Source organism: Canis lupus, chromosome 22, assembly GCF_003254725.2.
Source record: "Canis lupus dingo isolate Sandy chromosome 22, ASM325472v2, whole genome shotgun sequence".
Lineage (NCBI taxonomy): Eukaryota > Metazoa > Chordata > Mammalia > Carnivora > Canidae > Canis > Canis lupus.
Genome location: NC_064264.1, coordinates 31,260,024 through 31,280,691, shown reverse-complemented (window position 1 = coordinate 31,280,691; position 20,668 = coordinate 31,260,024). Strand labels below are relative to the sequence as shown.

Genomic DNA, 20,668 nt, shown 5'->3' with positions numbered 1-20,668 from the left:
ACAATTCTGTTAAGACTCTGTCACCTTCCTGTTCAGGGTCAGGTCACTCCATTGCTGAAAACTACCCAAAGGCTTCCTAGCCATCTGAAGACAAACTTGGGAATCCTTGGGCATCCTGAACACCCCACGTTCCCTGCCCCTCCATCTCCCCTTCACCCCCCCCTTCTCCTCTTCTCTCTCATTTCACACAGAATCCCTGGGCTCCTGCTTTCTCACTACTACATTCCCACCACAATGGTCTGCCGTTTCCTCTCCGTTTGCTCTTTCTCTCCCTCTCCAGTCAGTCTGGTGTCTCACTGCATTGCAAGATCTTTCCACAGGTTGTTCCTGCCTCTGGGCTGCTCTTCTGTACCCCACCTCTCCCCTCCCTGCCCCATCCCCAAGTTATCTCTTAATACAGTCTAACTCTTGCTGACTTTTTTTTTTTTCCTCTCTTACTGACGTGACACTGTCACATCCTTGGGAAAGCATTTCCCCGCCATCCTTCCCTCTCAGACTCAGATCCGCTAGCACCATCATGTTTGTTTTAAGGGAAAGGAAGAAAGGCAGCACAAGGGCAGCTACCTATACACTGGGTTATACTAGATTGCATGTTCCAAAGGCTAGGTATTGAGTTCATCTCGCCACTCTACTCCTCTCATACCTATCACTGTGCTCACAGGCAGCAAGCACTCCATGCATTTATTTCATGACTAAGCATTCTCCAACCAAGGCCCAGTGTTTCAGAAAAGGAGACTCTATGAGTTCTTGCCCACATGGAAGATTCTGTAGAAGTCCCAAGAGACAGGCATGAACATCCACCAAAATAAAATTCCACTGCCATAAAAGCGATTTCAATCTGTCAGTAGAGGAGCACAATGAAAGCAGTAAACAACTACCATGGGAGAATCTCTTTGTAGTTTTATTTTTTTCTCCTCAGGGTAAAAAAAATAGCATGGCAATTATATATTCATTATAACAAACATTATGCACTGTCATAAGCTCTTGCTTATTTTAATAACCTTCTTGTGGTGGAAATGCAAAATAAAAACAAAATTAAAAAACTACAGAGAAACACAATTCCAATTTCTTTGGTAATTAGCCAAAGAAAGGGGGAGGACTGTTGAGGAGTATCTGGCAAACACACATCCATGTTGCTGGATATAATGGGTTAGAAACTGCAAATTTCATAGGAGTACAATCCCTATGGATATGCTACTTATTGTACTAAATATCATTCCCAATACTGAAGCACACACACTGGGACTATTCTGAACGTATTAGCAAAGCAGAGATGAGATGAAAGCCCACAGCCATGATGATGGGTCTACAATTTCTAGCACACAGAAATAATAAAGAGCAAATGTCAAGAGGCCCTATCTCTGCAAATTTCAGTATGATTCCTGATTATTTTTCCAGTGAGAAAGGGACTCCTTTACAAAGCTTACCTAAAATGAACTACACAGACTAAGTTTTAATTTTGTGTTCCCAATTTGACAGAGCACCTCAAGACTGGAAATATGAGCTGATGAAGATAGCATCTTGGGCCAGGCAAGGAGAGGCTGGATGGGGTCCAGGAGACAGACACTCGATAAGCTTCCTAATGTCTCAGTTCAATCTGTTCGCCTTTTAACAAATGAAAAGGCCACCTTCAGAGCACTGGATTAGTGGACAACTTTCTTTACAATTGGCTAAATTTAGAGAGGGATACTACATCATCACCACCAAGAGAAGCACGGGAACTGGTATCATAGGAAGATAAAAGCAAGATCAATTAAGAAGCAGTATCTATTTCCATTTGCTCAGCATATAATCCCAGAGGAAATGAAAGATGCTCATAAGGAAACATGACCCAACATAGTAATTGTGTAGGGCTACACTATTTGTGAAAACTATACCCACACTCCTCAAATGTGACCTGTCCTGATTCAATAGTTATGGATATTCAAGTATCTTCAGGCAAGATAAGCTTTTATTAACTGGCCCCAAATTAACTGAGCCACATACTGGGTGTTTCAAATTACTTAGATAAGCTTTTTTATCGTTATTTGGTTTTTTTAACTTCCCAACCTCATGACATAGACTCACGAAAGGCTCTAGATTAGCCTTATTTCAATTTTGGATATCACAGGAGTTAATGCTACCCATGAAAGTTCTATGGGTGTTTGTTATTTAACACTCTAAAATGGGTGGAGGAAGGGGCGAGGCACCTTGGTGGCTCAGTCAGTTAAGTGTCTGCCTTCAGCTCAGATTCTGATCCTGGGGTCCTGGGATCCCTGCTCAGCAGGAAGTCTGTCTCTCCCTCTCCCTACACCCACCCCCTCCACACACACACCACTCGTGTCTTCTCTCTAATAAAATCTTTTAAAAAAATTTAAAAGGGGTAAGGGAGATGAAGAATAATGAAAAGCATATCAAAAATGGAGTACATATTGATTTAAGAAGAGGCAGAAGAAAAGGAACAGCTAAGGAAGTTGTATTAAACTTTCTACTGTTCTTAAGTAAATTACATCCAAAAACCTTCCCATATGAGATCCCAACTCTAATAAGTTTCTTTATAAGTAGAAAAACAAACCCACCCACCCCCCAAGAAAAAAATGCCATTAGTTTCCTATCAAGTATAAATAGCCAAACTAAAAGGATTCCCTGTATGTTTTGGCCCAGATTCTGAATAAAGAATTGCACAGCAGGAATGTGTCCATATATTTACATAGCACTTCACATTGATCAAAGTAATTTTATAGTCAACATTTCCTGAAATCTTTCTAATAGCCCTGTGAAATCTGTTAAATGCCCTCACCAGGCAAGACACTAGAAACAAGTGACATGCTTTCTGGTTTTTCTTAGCTGAAGTATAACAACGAGTTATCACCTCACACCTGTTAGATTGGCTAGTATTACAAAAACAAGAAATAACAAGTGTTGGCGACAATGTGAAGAAAAGGGAACCCTTGTGAATTATTGGTGGGAATGAAAAGTGGTGTAGCCACTATGGAAATTATCATGGCGTTTCCTAAAAAAATTAAAAAGAGGAGTACCAGACAATCCAGCAATCCCACTTCTAGGTTACTCAAAGAAAAAAACACCAATCCAAAAAGACATATGCACCCCTATGTTCATTACAGCACTATCTACTATAGCTAAGACCCGAAAGCAACCTCAGCATCCACTGACAGATGAAAGGAGACAGGAGATGTGGTGTGTACACACACGAACACACACAATGAGGTATTATATAGCAATAAAGAATGAAATCTTGTCATTTGACACTATTTGCATAGACCTGGAGGGTATGATGGTCAGTGAAATAAGCCAGAGAAGGACAAATACCATATGATTTCACATATATGTGAAGTCTAAAAAAAAAACCAAATGAACAGAACAGAGAGACTCAAATACAGAGAACAAACTTCTGGTTGCCAGCAGGAAAGAGTGGGGGTAGGGGGGATAGGTGAAACAGATGAAGGGGATTAAGAGGTACAAACTTCTAGCTATAAAACAAGTCATGGGATACTGACCTTTTTCTTTTTTTTAATTTATTCATGAGAAAGAGAGAGAGAGAGAGAGAGAGAGAGAAGCAGGCTCCACACAGGGAGCCCAATGTGGGACTCGATCCTGGGACTCCAGAATCATGCCCTGGGCCGAAGGCAGGCGCTAAACCACTGACCTACCCAGGGATCCCCCCTGACCTGCTCTTAATCAGGGTTAAGTAACAGTGAGGCATTAGTGGGCACAATGTCTAACTACTAAATCTAAGACCCTTCTACCATATGCATTCACTCAACAATTAGCATTCAATACCTACAATGGAATAGGAACTAGTCTAGGTACTGGGAAGGTCACAGTAAGCAAAACAGACTCAAATATCCACCCCCAACACTAACATTTTAACCATTTTAATGAGCACTACTATGTAATTTTCTTTAGCTTGGTTAGTTCGATGCCATTTACAATACCAATGTTCAGTTAGTTTCTTTGCTCATGAAAGAAATTTAAATGTACTCAAATTAATAAATATTTAAAAACTCAAACATTCAGAACTTAAAATAGGTTTGAGAACTTATTAAGCACTGGTAATTCAAAAGGAAACCAAGGCACAGGCCCCTATCATCAGATGCTTCATCTACTTGAAAGAAGGCATATACACATTAAAATTTTTTTTAAAAAAGATGCTTACAAAACAAGACACTTCCAAATGGAAAATAACAAACATTGTTAGGACCATTTTCAAAGAGAAAAACCAATCAAATACTGAATATGTCTAAAATTGTATATTCAGGGTCCAATGTTTTGAGGGGAAAAAAGAAAATATTATTCTAGGCTTTCTTAATTTTATACCAATAAACTGTACATTAAGAAGTACTGAAAGATTTAACTTTCAACAATCAGTATTTTACTTTTAACATTACTTTCTATACATTATCCAAAAAAAGCCATTTACATTATTTAAATGTATTAGGAAAGAGACCTAATATTTAAGCTTTTATTATGTCTGCTTTACAAACATCTTTATTATCTGACAACAACTCTATAAAATAAATATAAATGCAGAAGGGACTAAGAAAGCTTAAGTAATTGGCCTTTGTTGATCTTGGTATAGAAGACCTTATAAACTGAAATTTGCATATTAAAAGACCAGTGTGGAAAAGGGGAAAGTTTTTGGGATCTACAAAAGCTTCAATTTAATTAATTTTCAATTAAAATAGTAATCGACCAAGTCAACTGAGAATTTCAGGGCATTGTATACATGTGGGTACGTGGGTGTGTACCTTACACTGAAAGTAATTGTCCTATTGTATCTTAAATATACACATTTAACCAATTTGCAAAACTGTAGCTGTGAAGAAAGCATTTCTTTCAGCACTATCTTAAATGTTTTTGTTTTTTTGTTTTTTTTTTTTTAGAAGGGTAGGGTTTTAATCAGCCTGTAATCATAACCACAAGACACAAAGCTCCCATACATTCCCCCGCAATTTACCAAGTTCTGTTACCTATCCATGGTCACAAGGTTGTCAGATACAGAGTGAAGGCTATGCGAGGACCCTCCCTGAGAAGGCAGACAGCAAGGAGAGAGACAGGGCCCTTCGCAAAGTTACAATCCAAATGAGCTCATGAGCAACTGCACAATTAGGCACAACTTCAGGGGAAATGCTACCCAGTGTAGCCACAGAAACAGAGGATTACAAGCATACTCAGAAGCATTTCCAGGGAAGTTTACTTAACTAGAAAAGACCGCTAACTTGCAACCAAGGAAACCATACAGGCTAAGTCCCCGGAGTGTAAGACGGGATAAGGAAGGGTATGTGGGACCAGAGGGGTGAGAAGGTCCACCACTAGATACACTTTGGCTCCTCACTACTATGGCCCGCTTCCACATGTTCTACAGGGAATTATCTTTAATTTTTAAGTAATTTTCTTCCCAGAAGCATTAGGGTCAAGAAATAGAAACCAAATATCTAACATGTTTGCACTCTGAAGCAGCATCTAATCTGAAGCCCCAGGCTACAGGTGGAGAATATTTACCTACCTCTTGGTTAAAAAGTGGGAGAGGCATGAAAAGAGAAAGAGGAAATAACACTACCCTTTCAAAAGATCTAATCTCTCATCAGTCCTTATCACGGCCAAGGATGGTTTTAGTTGAGAGTCTTTAAATTGGGGGACGAGGAAAGGGGGGAAGCGTATGAACACTCATCATTTTGCAACAAAATACAATAAGTAAAAACTGACTACTTTAAAGTAAACATGCTTGTGAATGGTGAAACAAGGCTGCAAGCTAATGCTTCACAAGACAGAGAAAAGAAGCAAAGAGATGGCCTGTAAGTAAAGCATGGCAAAGACTCCATCCCATCATAAAATGTTCAAAACCAAAACTGAAATTGTAACAGTAGTAATTGTGACATTAGATTCAAAAAGAATTAAACAAAAATTCATTTGTTTTAGCAACAGTGTCTATAATATGTTGGGTTCCCTTCTAGCCCTTGTGACCAACAAAACAAAGTCACTGCCCTTGGGCAATTTATACTCAAAAGAAGGGAAAGGAACTTGCTCTCAAAGAAAATGCTCAATATTTGTTACTTGGAAATGCTGATGAAGTAGAAACAGTGTTTCAGTAGAATTACTTGAAAGTTCTAAAATATGAAATGCTCACATTATCCCAATTAAATATTTATGCTACTAAATGAATAAAGTTAAAACCATAATTTCTGCTGTTAAATTGGCTATTACGGACCAAGAACTCCCTTAATTGGAAGCCAGTAAGAATTCTTCAATATTGAAGACTAAATATGAATTCCTTCCTATTCTCTTACAAAACCACAATGGATTTCTTTGAAGGACCTCCAAACTGTTTCCCATGATGGCTGTACTAGTTTGCATTCCCTATCAACTGCACACAAGGGTTCCTTTTTCTCCATATCCTCATCGACACTTGTTTCTTATGTTTTTGATTTTAGCCATTCTGAGGGTTGTGAGGTGATATCTCATTGTGGTTTTAATCTGCATTTCCCAGATGATGAGTGATGTTGAGCCCATTTCATGTGTCTGCCAGCCAGCCATTTGTAGGTCTTTGGCGAAATGTTTACTGGGGTCAGTCCTCTACCCATTTTTAATTAGATTAATTGGCTCTTTTGGTGTTGAGTGTATAAGTTCTTTATATTTTGGATATTCACCTCTTACTGATCTATCATGTGCAAGTCTCTTCCCTCATTCAGTGGGCTGCCTTTTTGTTTTGTTGGTAGTTTCCTTCTCTATGCAAAAGCTTTTCATTCTGGTGGAGTCCCAACACTTTATTTTGGCTTTTGTTTCTCTTGACTGAGGAGACACATCCAGAAAAATGTTTCTATGGCTGATGTCAAAGAAATTACTATCTGTTTTCTTCTACGAATTATATGGCTTCAGGGCTCACAGTTAGGCCTTTAATCCATTTTGAGTTTATTTTTATGTATGGTGTAAGCAAGTGGCCCAGTTTCATTCTTTTTCATGTAGCTGTCCAGTTTTCCCAGCACCGTTTGTTAAAGAAACGGTCTTTTCCCCCATTGTATGTTCTTGCCTCCTTTGTTGTAGATTAATTGCCCATAAAGCATGGGTTAATTTCTGGACTCTATTCTGTTCCACTGATCTATGTGGTATGTTTTTGTGCCAGTACCATACTGTTTCAACTACTACAGCTTTGTAGTTTATATTGAATCTAATATTGTGATACCTCCAGCTTTGTTCTTTTTTCAAGATTGCTTTGGCTATTCTGGGTCTTATGTGGTTCCATACAAATTTCAGAATTATTTGTTCTAGTTCTAGGAAAAATATTGTTAGTATTTTGATGGGGATTGCAATTTTTCTGTAGATTGCTCTGGGTGATATGGATATTTTAACAATATTCGTTCTGCCAATCCATAAGCATGGAATATCCCTCCACTTGTTTGTGTCATTTTCAGTTTCTTTCATCAGTGTACTATAGTTTTCAGAGTGTACAGGTCTTTTACTTTCTAGGCATTTTATTATTCTTAGTGCCAATTATAAATGGGATTGTTTTCTTTTTCTGTTACTTCATTATTAGTGTATAGAAATGCAACAGATTACTGTATACTAATTTTGTATCCTGTGACTTTACTGAATTCATTTATCAGTTCTAGTAGTTTTTTGCTGGAGTTTTCAGGGTTTCTATATATAGTATCACATCATCTGCAAATAGTGAAAGTTTTACTTCTTTCTTACCAATTTGGATGCCTTTTATTTCTTTTTCTTACCTACTGCTGTGACTAGGACTTTAAAAACAGAATTACCCTATGATCCAGTAATTTCAGTAAATACTGGGTATTTACCCAAAGAATATGAAAACACTAACTTGAAAACATATACACACTCCTATATCTAATGCAGCATTATTTATGAGAGTCAACATATGGAAGCAACCCAAGTGCCTACTGATAGATGGATAAAGATATAGTATATATATGTGTGTGTGTATATATATATATATATATACACACACACACACACACAATGGAATATTACTCAACCATAAAAAAGAATGAAATCTTACCATTGCAACAACGTGGATGGAACTAGAGAGTATAATGCTAAGTGAAGCAAGACAAATACCATATGATTTCACTCATGTGGAATTTAAGAAACAAAATGAATAAAGAAAAGAGGCCAAGAAACAGGCTCTTAAAGACAGAGAACTGGTGATTACCAGGAAAGGGGCAGAGGGAGAAATATGTGAAACAGATAAAGGGAATTATAACTACACTTATCTTGATGAGCCCTGAAAAATGCATAAAATTATGAATTACTACATTGTGGACCTGAAACTGTCAATTATATCTAAACAATAAAATGTAAAAAAAAAAAAAAAAAAAAAAAGAAAGAAAGAAAGAAACCCACACTGGAATGACAGCCAAACTCGAGTCTTCTAAACCTACAAGGAAGAGCAGACAGGAAAAAAGTCATTATCAGTCTGAGGAGGTCACTTGATTTAGAAAGGGAAAAGGGATAAACATTAGGTAATGGACTTGGATTTTGATATTCTCTGCTTCAAGGGCCCACAGTGAGGGACAAGCCAACAAGAACCTGGAACGTTCTGGAACTGGATGTGCAGCATAGACCAGAGAGGGCAGGGAGCTTTAGAGTGAAGCAAAACCAGGATGACTGTTGAAGAAAATACTGGGGAACCCTCAATGGCCTCCCCCACCAAGCAGCTGTGTGTCTCCCATTTTTATTCTGTTGCTTAAATAAACAAATAAAAAGCTACTAGATGTAAGATACCTTCCACAAATAAGGGCATCATACAAAAGCAGGATGATTAAGTGAAGGTGTACGTACTAGAAGGTAAACTCAGCAATGGCAAGGCCTTCCACAAATAAGGGCATCATACAAAAGCAGGAGGATTAAGTGAAGGTGTACGTACTAGAAGGTAAACTCAGCAATGGCAAGGGCTTGACGTCTGTGTAGTCACAGCTGCATTCCCATTTCCTACAGGTACCTGGCACAGAAAATGGACTGAATAGATATGCAGCAAAGGAGTTTCAGCGAGGAATTTTTACAATCTTCAAGAAAACAGAACATCAATACCAGGGAGAGAAAACAGGACAGAATATAAAAATCTGCGCAGCCTGGTGGCTCAGAGGTTAAGCACCGCCTACAGTCCTGGGCGTGATCCTGGAGACCTGGGATGGAGTCCCATGTCAGGCTCCCTGCATGGAGCCTGCTTCTCCCTCTGCCTGTGTTTCTACCCCCACCCCCTCTGTCTCTCTCATGAATAAACAAATTAAAAAAAACTTTAAAAAAAGAATGTAAAAATCTGAACATCAATCTAGGAGATTCAACCTCTGGCTAAAAGCAGTATCTAGAATGAAAGAATAGAGAAAGCTGGAGGGCAGGAGGGATTTACAAAGAATGCAATACATTTTGCAATATTCAAGTTCCCTGGTTAAAATCTTCACTAGCACAAAAAATAAAATAAAATAAAATGTCACATACTAGGAATGAAAAGATTCTGAGATTCTATCTAAAAGGTGTTTTAGAGAAAGCTCCCAGAAATCAGAAAGGTACAGGACTTCCACAGCAACCCCAGAGCTGAAGTATAATGAAATAATGTATTCCCAACTCTGTCAGACATGGTATGGTTTCCAACCTAGAATTCTACACCTAGCTCAAAGAACAATCAAGACTGAAGATACAATTAAGACATTTTCAGATATAGGAGGTTCTCAAGGTTTACCTCCCCCATATCCTCTTTCCTCTCCTCCTCCCCTGAAAAGGCAACAGGAGAATGAATTTCACCGAGAGAGGGACTATTAGAGAAAGGCAGGCATGGCCCCCAGGAAACAGGCACTGCTACACAGAGGAAAGGACAGAATTCCTGGGACAAGGGCGAGGGAAAGTCCCAGAAGGACAGCCCTATGCCAGCCTGCAGGGCAGCAGTTCAGAGCATACTAGGTGGTCAGAGGGCAGTACCAGCAGGAACAATTCAAACATAAAGGGAAATAAAACCCTTGGTGGATTTGTACATCTAACTGCACTGAAGTTGGTTTATTTGGAGAGACTGGAGGTAAATTAATGGCAAAAACCAAAAACATCATGTAAGTGTCTTTTCACAATTAGCTCTAGGAAAAACAAAAGGTTAGATGAAAAAAGAAACATAACGATAAAACACGGCATGGCTGAGATAGGATTATTTCTGTTGTAATCAATATGAATGCATCCCCAAATTGGTAAAAAGCTACATGGGAAGATGTGCAAAGAAAAAGAGTAAGGGGAAAAGAGTGTTCAAAGAATTAAACCTTCACCATCCAAAGCAAGAAGTTGACAAGTCAAGCCATGGCTGCAAAGGTATGGGAATTTAATGGGATAGAGAGCAAAACCAAAACAAATACCACATCTGGGTAATCAAATGGGCATGAGACATGGGGTAGCAATCTGCTATTTTCCTTATAATACCCATAAGACTAATACTTTATAAACTGTAGACAAATTGCCTTATGAATATAAGTTAAATTTCTTCTTCTTCTTTTTTTTTCTTTTAAAGAGCTTATTTATTTAAGATAGGAGTGAGACAGAGAGAATAGGAGCCAGGAGGCAGAGAGAGAGGGAAAAGCAGGCTCCCCACTGGGCAGGGACCCCGATTTGGGGCTGAATCCAAGGACTCTGGGATTATTTCCTAAACCTAAGGCAGACGATTCACCGACTGAGCCACCCAGGTGCCCAAAATATAAGTTAAATTTCAAAAAAATTTCATCTGAAGAACAACCTATGGTAGACAGTGACTTCTTATCTCATGAAGAGATTACGGAACAAAAGCATTTAATCTCACAGCAAAAGAGGATTTAGACTTATATACAAATTTTGCAAAACACTAAGGTAGGTTTTGAAAAGCTAGTTCTCTGCTTAAACTCTTACATGAAATTTAAATACATTATGAATAAAACTACAGCACATCAATTCATGTCTTCACAACCTTACCATTCTGCTTCAGCCCCTTGTCAATGAAAGGAAATTAGATAATCGGGCACTTGGTCTCAAATCTCAAAAGCAGCCACCAGTAAGGATTAAATTAAATTTAACAAAGCCTCTATTTTTTTTTTAAATCAACTTTATATATAAATCTACCTTGTGTGCAAATGAAGCAGGGGTTGCAAACTATGGTCTGGGTGACCCCAATACAGCTCACCCCAGTTCTATAATACCTACCAGCTAAGAATGGCTTTTATGGGTTTGCGTTTTTTTAATGGTTAAGAAACAGAAAAATCAAAAGAATATATTTTGTGACACCTAGAAAAAAAATCATAGGAGAATTTAAATCTCAGTGTCTAACAGATAAAGAGTTATTGGAACACAGCTTTGTTTATTAACATTTGCATCTATGGCTGCTTTTTATTGATGGTAGAGAATGTATGGCCTGCAAAGCCTAAAATACTTGCTATCAGGTCCTTTTCAGAAAAAATGTGTTGACTCTGAACTAAATGATTCTAGTTCTATCTGAATTTCATTTGAATTTTACTTCAAATGAAACTGAGCCAAATTCATAAATAAAAATGTCCATATAAAGAGTCCTTGAATCAAGAACCTTAGAGACAGTCTATACAACCTTAAAAAAGTCCAGAGGCATTTAATGGTTTGCTTAGGGGTCAGTTGGGTAAATGGGAATAGGATCAAGGCTGGAGTCCACTAGGAAATGGACTGAATAGATATGCAGCAAAGGAGTTTCAGCGAGGCTGCTCTCTTTGATAAGCATCTGTTGCCAAAGTTTTAACCCTAGTGCTACACCTTTGTTCCTATTTCCACCCTTCAACTTATTACTAAATCACTTATTTTGTTTTAGTTAAAATGTTAATAATAACGTGCCTTTTGAGTTTCCCAAATATTTAAGACAAATTTCTGTTGATATTTACTTAGGACTGTGCCAAAAAAAAAAACAAAAACAAAAACAAAAACAAAAACAAACAAATAGCATTGAACATTGGTGAAAGACAGTCTTTCAGGTCAGGGAGACCCAGCTTCTGGCTCTGCCTCTGGGGTTTTGCTCTGGGTCCAATAATCCTCTGAACTTCTTTCAACCTCACCTGTCTCTTCTCTAAAAGTGAGTATAGTACCTAGCTCAGAGGAGTGTGGTTAGGCTGAATAAAATAAAGGCTGTCAAGAACTGAATGTAATGACTGTCACAGAATTCAGAGCTCAAAAAAATGTCACCTATTATATAATGTCTCATGTCCAGATTTTGATAACCATCATTATCCCTGAAGAGCTTCACAGGTAGTGTTCTCAAACTTCACTGTGTGTAACAATCACACTGGTGAACTTGTCAATGCAAATCCCCATGGCCCTACTTGCAGCTACTCTGGTTGTTTAATCTGGAAAAGGAAGGAATCTGCATTTCCAAGTTCAAGTGTGACTTGGATACAAGTAGTCCATGGAATGGAAACAGTGCTCCTAGATAGAAAAAGATACCGAGAGGTTAAGAGATGAGCAAAAACCTAAGTAATCACTGCCTTAATCAAACATAAAATGGCAAGGAGCTAAGGACTGCTAATTCCTTTGGCTGCTCTTCCTTCCACAACAGTCCTAATTTTTTTTTTCCTTTAAACTTATGTTGGGCCTCATAAGTCAATAAATGTCATATACAATATAAAGATTATTTCCCAGTTTATAAAGGTTAGGACTTCCAGTTATACAACCAACTAAGTATTTATGGAACTCAAAAAGGTCAATACTCAGGTCCCAAAGAAACTTTAGTTTTCCTTCTTGGAATTCAGTCACACCACCATGTTACTAATCCCCAGAGAATTTAAGGCTGAACCATGTTACCTTCTGGTATATCTGCAAATAGAAGAAAAAAAAAAAAACACAGAAAAATAATATGTATTCCTACCGTTTGCTACAAACTGAAAACTAAGAATATGGCTAAAAACAAGCATGAAAATAAATATATTCTACATTGAGAAACCCTGGTGCGGAAGGATTGTGAAGCAAATCGCATGCAATCGCTGCACCTTTGGGGAAGGCTTTTCCATTGAAGTGTCAGTTCCAAAACCAGCAACGAAAACAGAATTGATAGTGGCAAGAGTTTGAGAGCATAAATGTACAGGTTTGAAATTACCTTGCTCCAGTCTAAAGCACAGGGAACGCCTTGCTGCTTCCATCTCTGGAGTCGGGTTATCTAGGACGTGTCTACACCACTGCAAAGGGCTCAGGGATTTCTCTGATGATGTGAATGTCTTTGAAGAGCCAACGTATAACCTTAAAAAAAGAAATCTACATTATAGGTTTATATAGGTTTATAGAGATGACCTCTCTTCTAGGGAAAACAACATGTATTTAACAGTTTCTATGGAAACAACTCACATTGGATTGCTTCAAATATCGAAATTATTTCTTAACAGGCAAATAAACCCAAATAAAATGTGATGATTTCTATAGCCTGGTGGGAATGGGGACTTCAAGAAACTATGTCTCAGAGTCAGACATCAGAGGCTTTTGTTACTGAACTAGCCTTGAACAAGTACCGTGACAATCTGACTACCTCACTTGCACTGGTAGAAATGAACCCTTTCATCTGTCTCTTTAGCAACAGAATCTTAGACAAACTGGGCGAATGTGTGTAAACATGACCTAGCAAACAAGGCAAATTGTATGTGCTTTTTAAAAATATCAGTCTAAAAAAATAAGTGAAAGTCTGTTGATTCTCTCAGCCCTTAAATAATAGATATCCCCTCCTCGCCACATCTCAAATCCAAACTAGTTATGTGCCTCTTTCTCACGAGAGCCAAAGAGCTTCCAAAGATATGTTTAAGGAAAAATTTGCTTTCAGTATCTGTACCTTTACACAGCAATGGGTAGAATTCAAAATAACCACCACGAGGCACTTTAAGTTAAAGATTTTCTCTCTGACACACGGCGCTAAGGTAAACTATAGAATATTTTTAGGGTTATACAAAAAAGGTTCAGCTTTCTAGCTGACTAAAAAAGAGAAAAAAATTTTAATAATCACTGCTTCTAGTAATTAACCTTTATTTATAAAGCTGTATTATCATTGCAAATCACTTTAAAGTAATACTCCTTTAAACAAAGCTACCATGATTCTAATGAGTATGTATTCTTGAAATACCATAACTTCATTATTTATTCTTATACCGTTACAGTCGGGACCCCTACCTGTCAAAATAGTTCTTCAATTACCCAAGATGGTTAGGAAATAGTACAGACCAGAGCTTGGCAAACTTTTTCTATTAAGGGGCAGCTAGTAAATATTTAGGTTTTGTGGGCCACACAGTCACTGTCACAACCCCTCAATTCCATTATGGCAGCCCCAAAGTATCATAGATAGTATGTATTGTGAGTAAGTAGGGCTGTGTTCCTATAAACTATTTACAGACACTGAAACTTGAATTTCCCATAATTTTCAATGTCATGAAATAGTATTCTTTTGGAGGTTTTTTCAGTCATTTAAAAATGTATAAATCTAGCTGTCCAGCCATACAAATCATGCAGCAGGGCCAACTTGACTCTAAGACACAGTTTGCTAACTTCTGTTACAGATGCATATTCTAAAATATCTTTTAATCGATTCAGTGGTAAACCTAATACACCATTCTTCCCTTAGTTTGCCCCCACAGTCCTCCCTTCATCAGGAGAATACTGATTAATTAAAAAATTCTTATTCCTGGGCTCATTTCAGTCTACTATGACAAGATTAATACCTACCTATATAAATCCATGCTTTCCACCCTCACCCCTGAAGAGTACAGTACTGGTAGCTCACTCCAGTTATCCAAAGGCTAGTCTAAGTCAGCTGTTCTCAATCTTTGGTACATCAAAATCTCTCAACGGGCTTGTTAAAACACAAATTGATAACCCTTGATTGCAGGCAGGTCTAATCTACCCAATTCAGAAGGTTTGGAATGTGGCCAAAGAATTTGAATGTCTACCAAGTTTCCAGGTGATGCTGGTACTACTGTCTGGAGACTTCACCTGGAGACAGATGCACTGGGCTAAACCAATTAAGTAATTCTATCATTCCTGTTTGCCCCCTCTGTTTTAGGCAAAGGCTCTGGATACAATTCTAGCCAATAAATACTAAGGGGAAATATTCTGATGGGCACATGGGCAAGTTTCTCCTTATTTTTAAAGTAGTCAGAAAGGACTCAATTATATGCTGTCTCCAACAGATGCACTTGAAATATAACCACACAGGTTAAAAGTAAAAGGATGTAAAAGTAAAACCCACAACAAAAAGTCTAGGCCCAAAAGGTTTCACTGCTGAATTCTACCAAATATCACACAGAAAAGAAATTGAAGACCAATATCCTTCATGAATGTAGAAGCAAAAATCTGGATATTTTAGCAAATTGAGTCCAACCATATACAAAAGGGATACTTCATCATTAGTAAGTGGGGTTTATCCCAGGAATGAAAGGTTGGCTTAACATTCAATCAGTGTAGCTTAACATAGGAAAGGCATATAATAATCTTAACAACACAGAAAAGCCCTCCACAGCACAGCAAAGCCTGATAAAAGAATAGAAAGTAACACCTTTGATCTGAATAAAGACATTTACAAAAATAGCATCCTTAACAGTGAAATATTGAACCCTTTTCCCCTAACATCAGGAACAAAACAAGGACTAGAGGTTCTAGCTACTGCAATCATGCAATAAAAACATTTAGACTGGAAGTGAGTAGTCAATCTATCTTTATTCACAGATTACATGATCATCTATGTAAAAAATCAGAGGAACCTACAAAAAAGATACTAAAACTAATAAGGAAGTTTAGGAAAAAGACAATAGCATACGAGATCAAAATACGAAAGTTAACTGCAATTCTATATTAGCAACAATCAGTATTTTTGAAATTTCACTTCCCATTTACAATAGCATAAAAATGTTAGATGCCTAAGATAAATCTGATACAGGATGTCAAGCCCCTATATGCTAAGAACTACAAAACATTCTGAGAAACTAAAGAAGATCTAAATGGAAAGACAGACTATGTTTCACAGTTCAGAAGACTAAATACTGTTAAGATGTCAGTTATCCCTAAACTTATCCATTTAGCAAAATCCCAAAAGTTCAGTAAGCTACTTGAAGAAATATGAAAGCTGATTCTAAAATTCATATGGAAATGCACAGCCCTGACATAAATCAGCCACTAAATTAGTCAACTATGGAATAGTCTAAACTACCTTTAAAAAACAATGAAGTTGGAGAGTTATCCTTGATTGAGACATATTACAAAGCTATAGTAGTGGAGACAGTTTAGTATGACAAAGATAATATAGATCAATGGGGAAACAAGATGCTCTAGAACTACATGCATGCAGAAAACTGATTCTTAATAAAGTATAAAGGTCAATGAAGAAAAGACAGTCTTTTGAGCAAATCGTGCTGAAACAAATGGATATCCAAATACAAAAAATAAATTTTGACCCATACTTCACATAATATTCAAGTTAACTCAAAACAGATTTCCAAAAATGTAAAACCTAGAACTACAAATTTTTAAAAGAAACCATGGGCAAAGTCTTTGTGTTCTTAGGTTGGCAAGTACTTCTTAGATACAATTTCTTAGATGGAAAGTATGATCCATAAAAGAAAAATTTATCGGGATCCCTGGGTGGCGCAGCGGTCTGGCGCCTGCCTTTGGCCCAGGGCGCGATCCTGGAGACCCGGGATCGAATCCCACGTTGGGCTCCCGGTGCATGGAGCCTGCTTCTCCCTCTGCCTGTGTCTCTGCCTCTCTCTCTCTCTGTATGACTATCATAAATAAATAAAAATTAAAAAAAAAGACTTACTTATAAAAAAAAAAAGAAAGAAAAATTTATCAATTTGAATTCAATAAAATAAAAATGACATCTTTGCTCTTTGAAAGACAGATAAGAGAATAAATGATAAGCCATAGACTGGGTAAAAATATTTGCAAATCACATATCTGATCAAAAAGACATGTATGGGGGATCCCTGGGTGGCTCGGCGGTTTGGCGCCTGCCTTTGGTCCAGGGCCCGATCCTGGGTCCCGGGATCGAGTCCCGTGTCGGGCTCCCAGCACGGAGCCTGCTTCTCCCTCCTCCTGTGTCTCTGCCTCTCTCTCTCTCTCTCTCTCTCTATCATGAATAAATAAAAATAAATCTTTTAAAAAAAAAGACATGTATGTAGAATATACATAAAAACTGCAAACTCAATAATCTAATTTTTAAAAATGTACAGAAGATTTGAACAGACATTTCACCAAAGAAAATCTATGAATGGCAAACAGCATTTGGAAAATAAGCTCATCATCTGTCATTAAAAAAAAAATGCAAAGCAGAACCACTATGAGGTACTACCACATATCTACTAGAGTGGCTAAAATTAAAGACTGGCTGTTGGGACACCTGGGTGGCTCAGCGGTTGAGCATCTGCCTTGGGCCCAGGGTGTGATCCCAGAGTCCGAGGATCAAGTCCCACATCGGGCTCCCTGTATGGAGCCTGCTTCTCCCTCTGCCTATGTCTCTGCCTCTCTCTGTGTCTCATGAATAAATAAAATCTTAAAAAAAGAAAAAATTGGCCATGACTAGTATGAGGAGATACAACTGAACCTCTCACACAGTATTAGTGGAAATGTGAAACAGCATAACCAGTTGGGGAAAGATTTTGGCAGCTTCCTAAAAAGTTAACATACACGTCCTCTCTGTTCCAGCCTCTCAACAGCTATTAAGTATTTATTCAAAAGAGATGAATGCATGTGCCCCCACAAAGACTTATTTGTAATAGCCAAAACTTGAAAACAGCCAAGATGTTCATAAGACATATGAATAATAAAAAAACATTGCTACATCCATGCAATCTAACAGTTCTCACAATATGAAGGAATGAATTGATTCATGTAACACAGATGAATTTCAAAATAATTATCTTGAGTATAAGAAGCCAGACCAAAAACAAATGAAAAACAGTACATACAATGTAATTTCATAGGTATGAGAATATAGAAAACACAAACTATTCTAGACTCACAGAAAGCAGACCAGTGGTTGGCTGCCTTGACAGGAAATAGGCAGGAGCCAGAGAACACAAAGGGCCACAAAAACTGGGAGCATTAAGGTGTTCGCTCCCTTGATTGTGGTGATGGTCTTAAGGGTGTGTATATATACATAAAGACCTGCATATTTTAATATACGCAGCTTATACTTCACTTATGCGTCAATAAGGCTAAAAAAAATTCACAACACAGGAAGTGTTTTCTATCCTTGAATGTTCTTGAGACTTGAGTAGCCATTCCAGGTGAAACAAAGAAGCAGGTGCCACAGCCTTGACACAAATGAGCCAGTAAATTGTCAACTCTGGAATTTTATTTTGCCAGGGTGGGGGGTGGGAGGGGAATGGCAGGGAGGGGCAGAGGGAGAATCTTAAACAGACTCCATGCCCAGTGTGGAGCCCGACACAGGGCTCGATCTCTCAACCCTGAGATCATGACCTGAGTCAAAATCAAGACTCAGAGGGACGCCTGGGTGGCTCAGTGGTTGAGCGTCTACCTTCGGCTCAGGGCGTGATCCTGGAGACCCTCTTCCTGTGTCTCTGCCTCTCTCTGTCTCTCATAAATGAATAAATAAAATATTTAAAAAAAAAAAAATCAAGACTCAGATGCTTAACTGAGTGAGCCACCCAAGTACCCCTTTTTTTATTTTTTATTTAGTTTTTTTCTTTTTTTAGAGAGGAAATGGAACTTCTCTTTCAACAGCTTTAATAAGTTATCGCCACCTTTTTATACATGCAAAAACTCACATCACTGCCTGAGTCTCTGCTTACACTCAAATCCCTCTCAGCTGCCACTTGAAGTTACTGTGTGAAACACTGTTCTGCTCATTACCTCTAGCATCATAAGAACTGCTCATATCCTCCATTAGAAGACTTCTACCACCATGTTAAATGTTAACTCAGGATTTTAGGTACTCCCACCACTTGGATTTTTTTGCTGGTAGTTTTTGTGGGGTTTTTTTTTTTTTTTTTTGCTTATAGGGTAATTCTATAAAAAGATTTTCTTAATTCCTTAGGACCTATGTAATATAGTTCTTTCATTTGACCATACAACCTTGTAGCATATTCAAAAGCAGTGCTCACTCCCACCACCTCTTCTCCATCACAACCTAATGCCAGAGGCTGACCCAGAAGCTGACTTCAGGCACATCAAATTTAGCTAAAGGTAAGATTAAGTACTTTACTGAACCAGAGGAATGAAATGAAGTCTACATGTTAACTGGTTAACATGTAAACCTAGTCTCAGTTTCTCTTCACATTCCTAGAATTGACTGCCTTACTTATAGCTCCCAGGAGTACAGAAGTTTGTGTCTAGAGACAGATTAACCCAAGAGAAGACTTAGAAAAACTGAAATTTGAACTGGCTACCCATCCAATCACTTGGTAAAAAGCACCACTATGCAGAACTTTAGATCAACTTCAATACCTACCCCCTTGGGATATAAGCAAATAATCAGTAACACCAGATACTTAGAATATTCCTTTTACATTAGAAGCCTGAGTCTAAAAGTAGAGGGGGAAGAAATGAGAAAACAATGCAGAGAACTGAAGAAAAACCCAAGACAACCATACTTGGTATCATCAGATAAAATGTTACATTCACAAAAAAAATATTTAAAAAGAAAGTTTCTTCATTCTTAGGAAATGGAACTATTTTAGCAGAACAAAAAAATTCAATGAGTTTGGAAGACTGAGTTTAAGAAATTTCCCAAATGCAAAACAAAGACACAGACTGACAATGACAGAAGTCATAAAAAAATTAAATTCGCACCAAGTAAGCCTACATCTGATTATCACAGGTTCTAAAACATACACATACACACATGCACACATGCAGAGAGAAGCTTATTTTTAAAAAGCGGCAGAAAATTAGAGAATTGAAGGCAGGCCATTGAGTTCTAAAGTGAGAACACCCACAAATGTCCAGTACAACAGAGTCCCATACCAAGGTACAACAAGACATTTTAGAAAACTAGGGATAAAGAAAACTAAAAAAGTCAAGAAGGATTAGGTATCCAAATAACAGTGTACTTCAAAGTCTAAAACATGGTAAAAATTAGAACAAAATGGAACAATGCCTTCAAACATAAGAGAAAGTGACTTAGGCTTTTTATACCCAGCCCAACTATGAATCTTTTATGAGGATAAAGACATTTTTAAATAAGCAGAAGTTCACAGTGTACTTCTCATACATATGTTCTTTCTCAGAAAACTACTGGAGGCTGTGCCCCACCTACTAGAATAACTGAAAGATGAAGATAAAGAATCTTAAAAATGAGAGGTCCCACATAAGCAAGAAACCTGAGGAATTCCCATTAACACAGCACTGTGCATGCAGCCTAAAAAGTAAAGACTGGAGCAATGGGCTTAAGAGTTCCAGGAGGGATGGAATTACAAAATAAATTTTTTAAAACAGATTTAAGAGACTGTCAAATATGTATGAACTTATCAAGGAATTTATGGCTCCAGTAGAGTATTTGAAAAATTAGTAATAGGGATTAAAGAAATTGAAGGGGGAAAAGAAAGGCCATTACTAACTCTTGGAGGGAAAAAAGGAATTAGAGGGAAATAAATGTAACATAGGATTAACAGGGCTCAGTTAACAACTGTTATAATATAGGTGTTACATAGGATTTACTATAAAAATTATGAAAACCATCATGAAAAAGGAAGATCTGGTG

At 37.7% G+C, this 20,668-nt stretch overlaps 1 protein-coding gene across 3 annotated transcripts in view; it reads right to left on the bottom strand.

The window, feature by feature from the left end:
* SLAIN1 (SLAIN motif family member 1) overlaps positions 1–20,668 on the bottom strand; it is a 59,424-nt gene that overhangs the window by 31,341 nt on the left and 7,415 nt on the right. For 2 of the 3 annotated variants that reach the window (XM_025441052.3, XM_049099256.1), the window contains exon 2: positions 13,073–13,212. In XM_025441052.3, the coding sequence (XP_025296837.1) occupies positions 13,073–13,212 (140 nt within the window). Of the gene's footprint in view, positions 1–8,884; positions 8,960–13,072; positions 13,213–20,668 lie in introns of all 3 variants that reach the window. The other variant, XM_049099257.1, reaches the window with a different exon arrangement.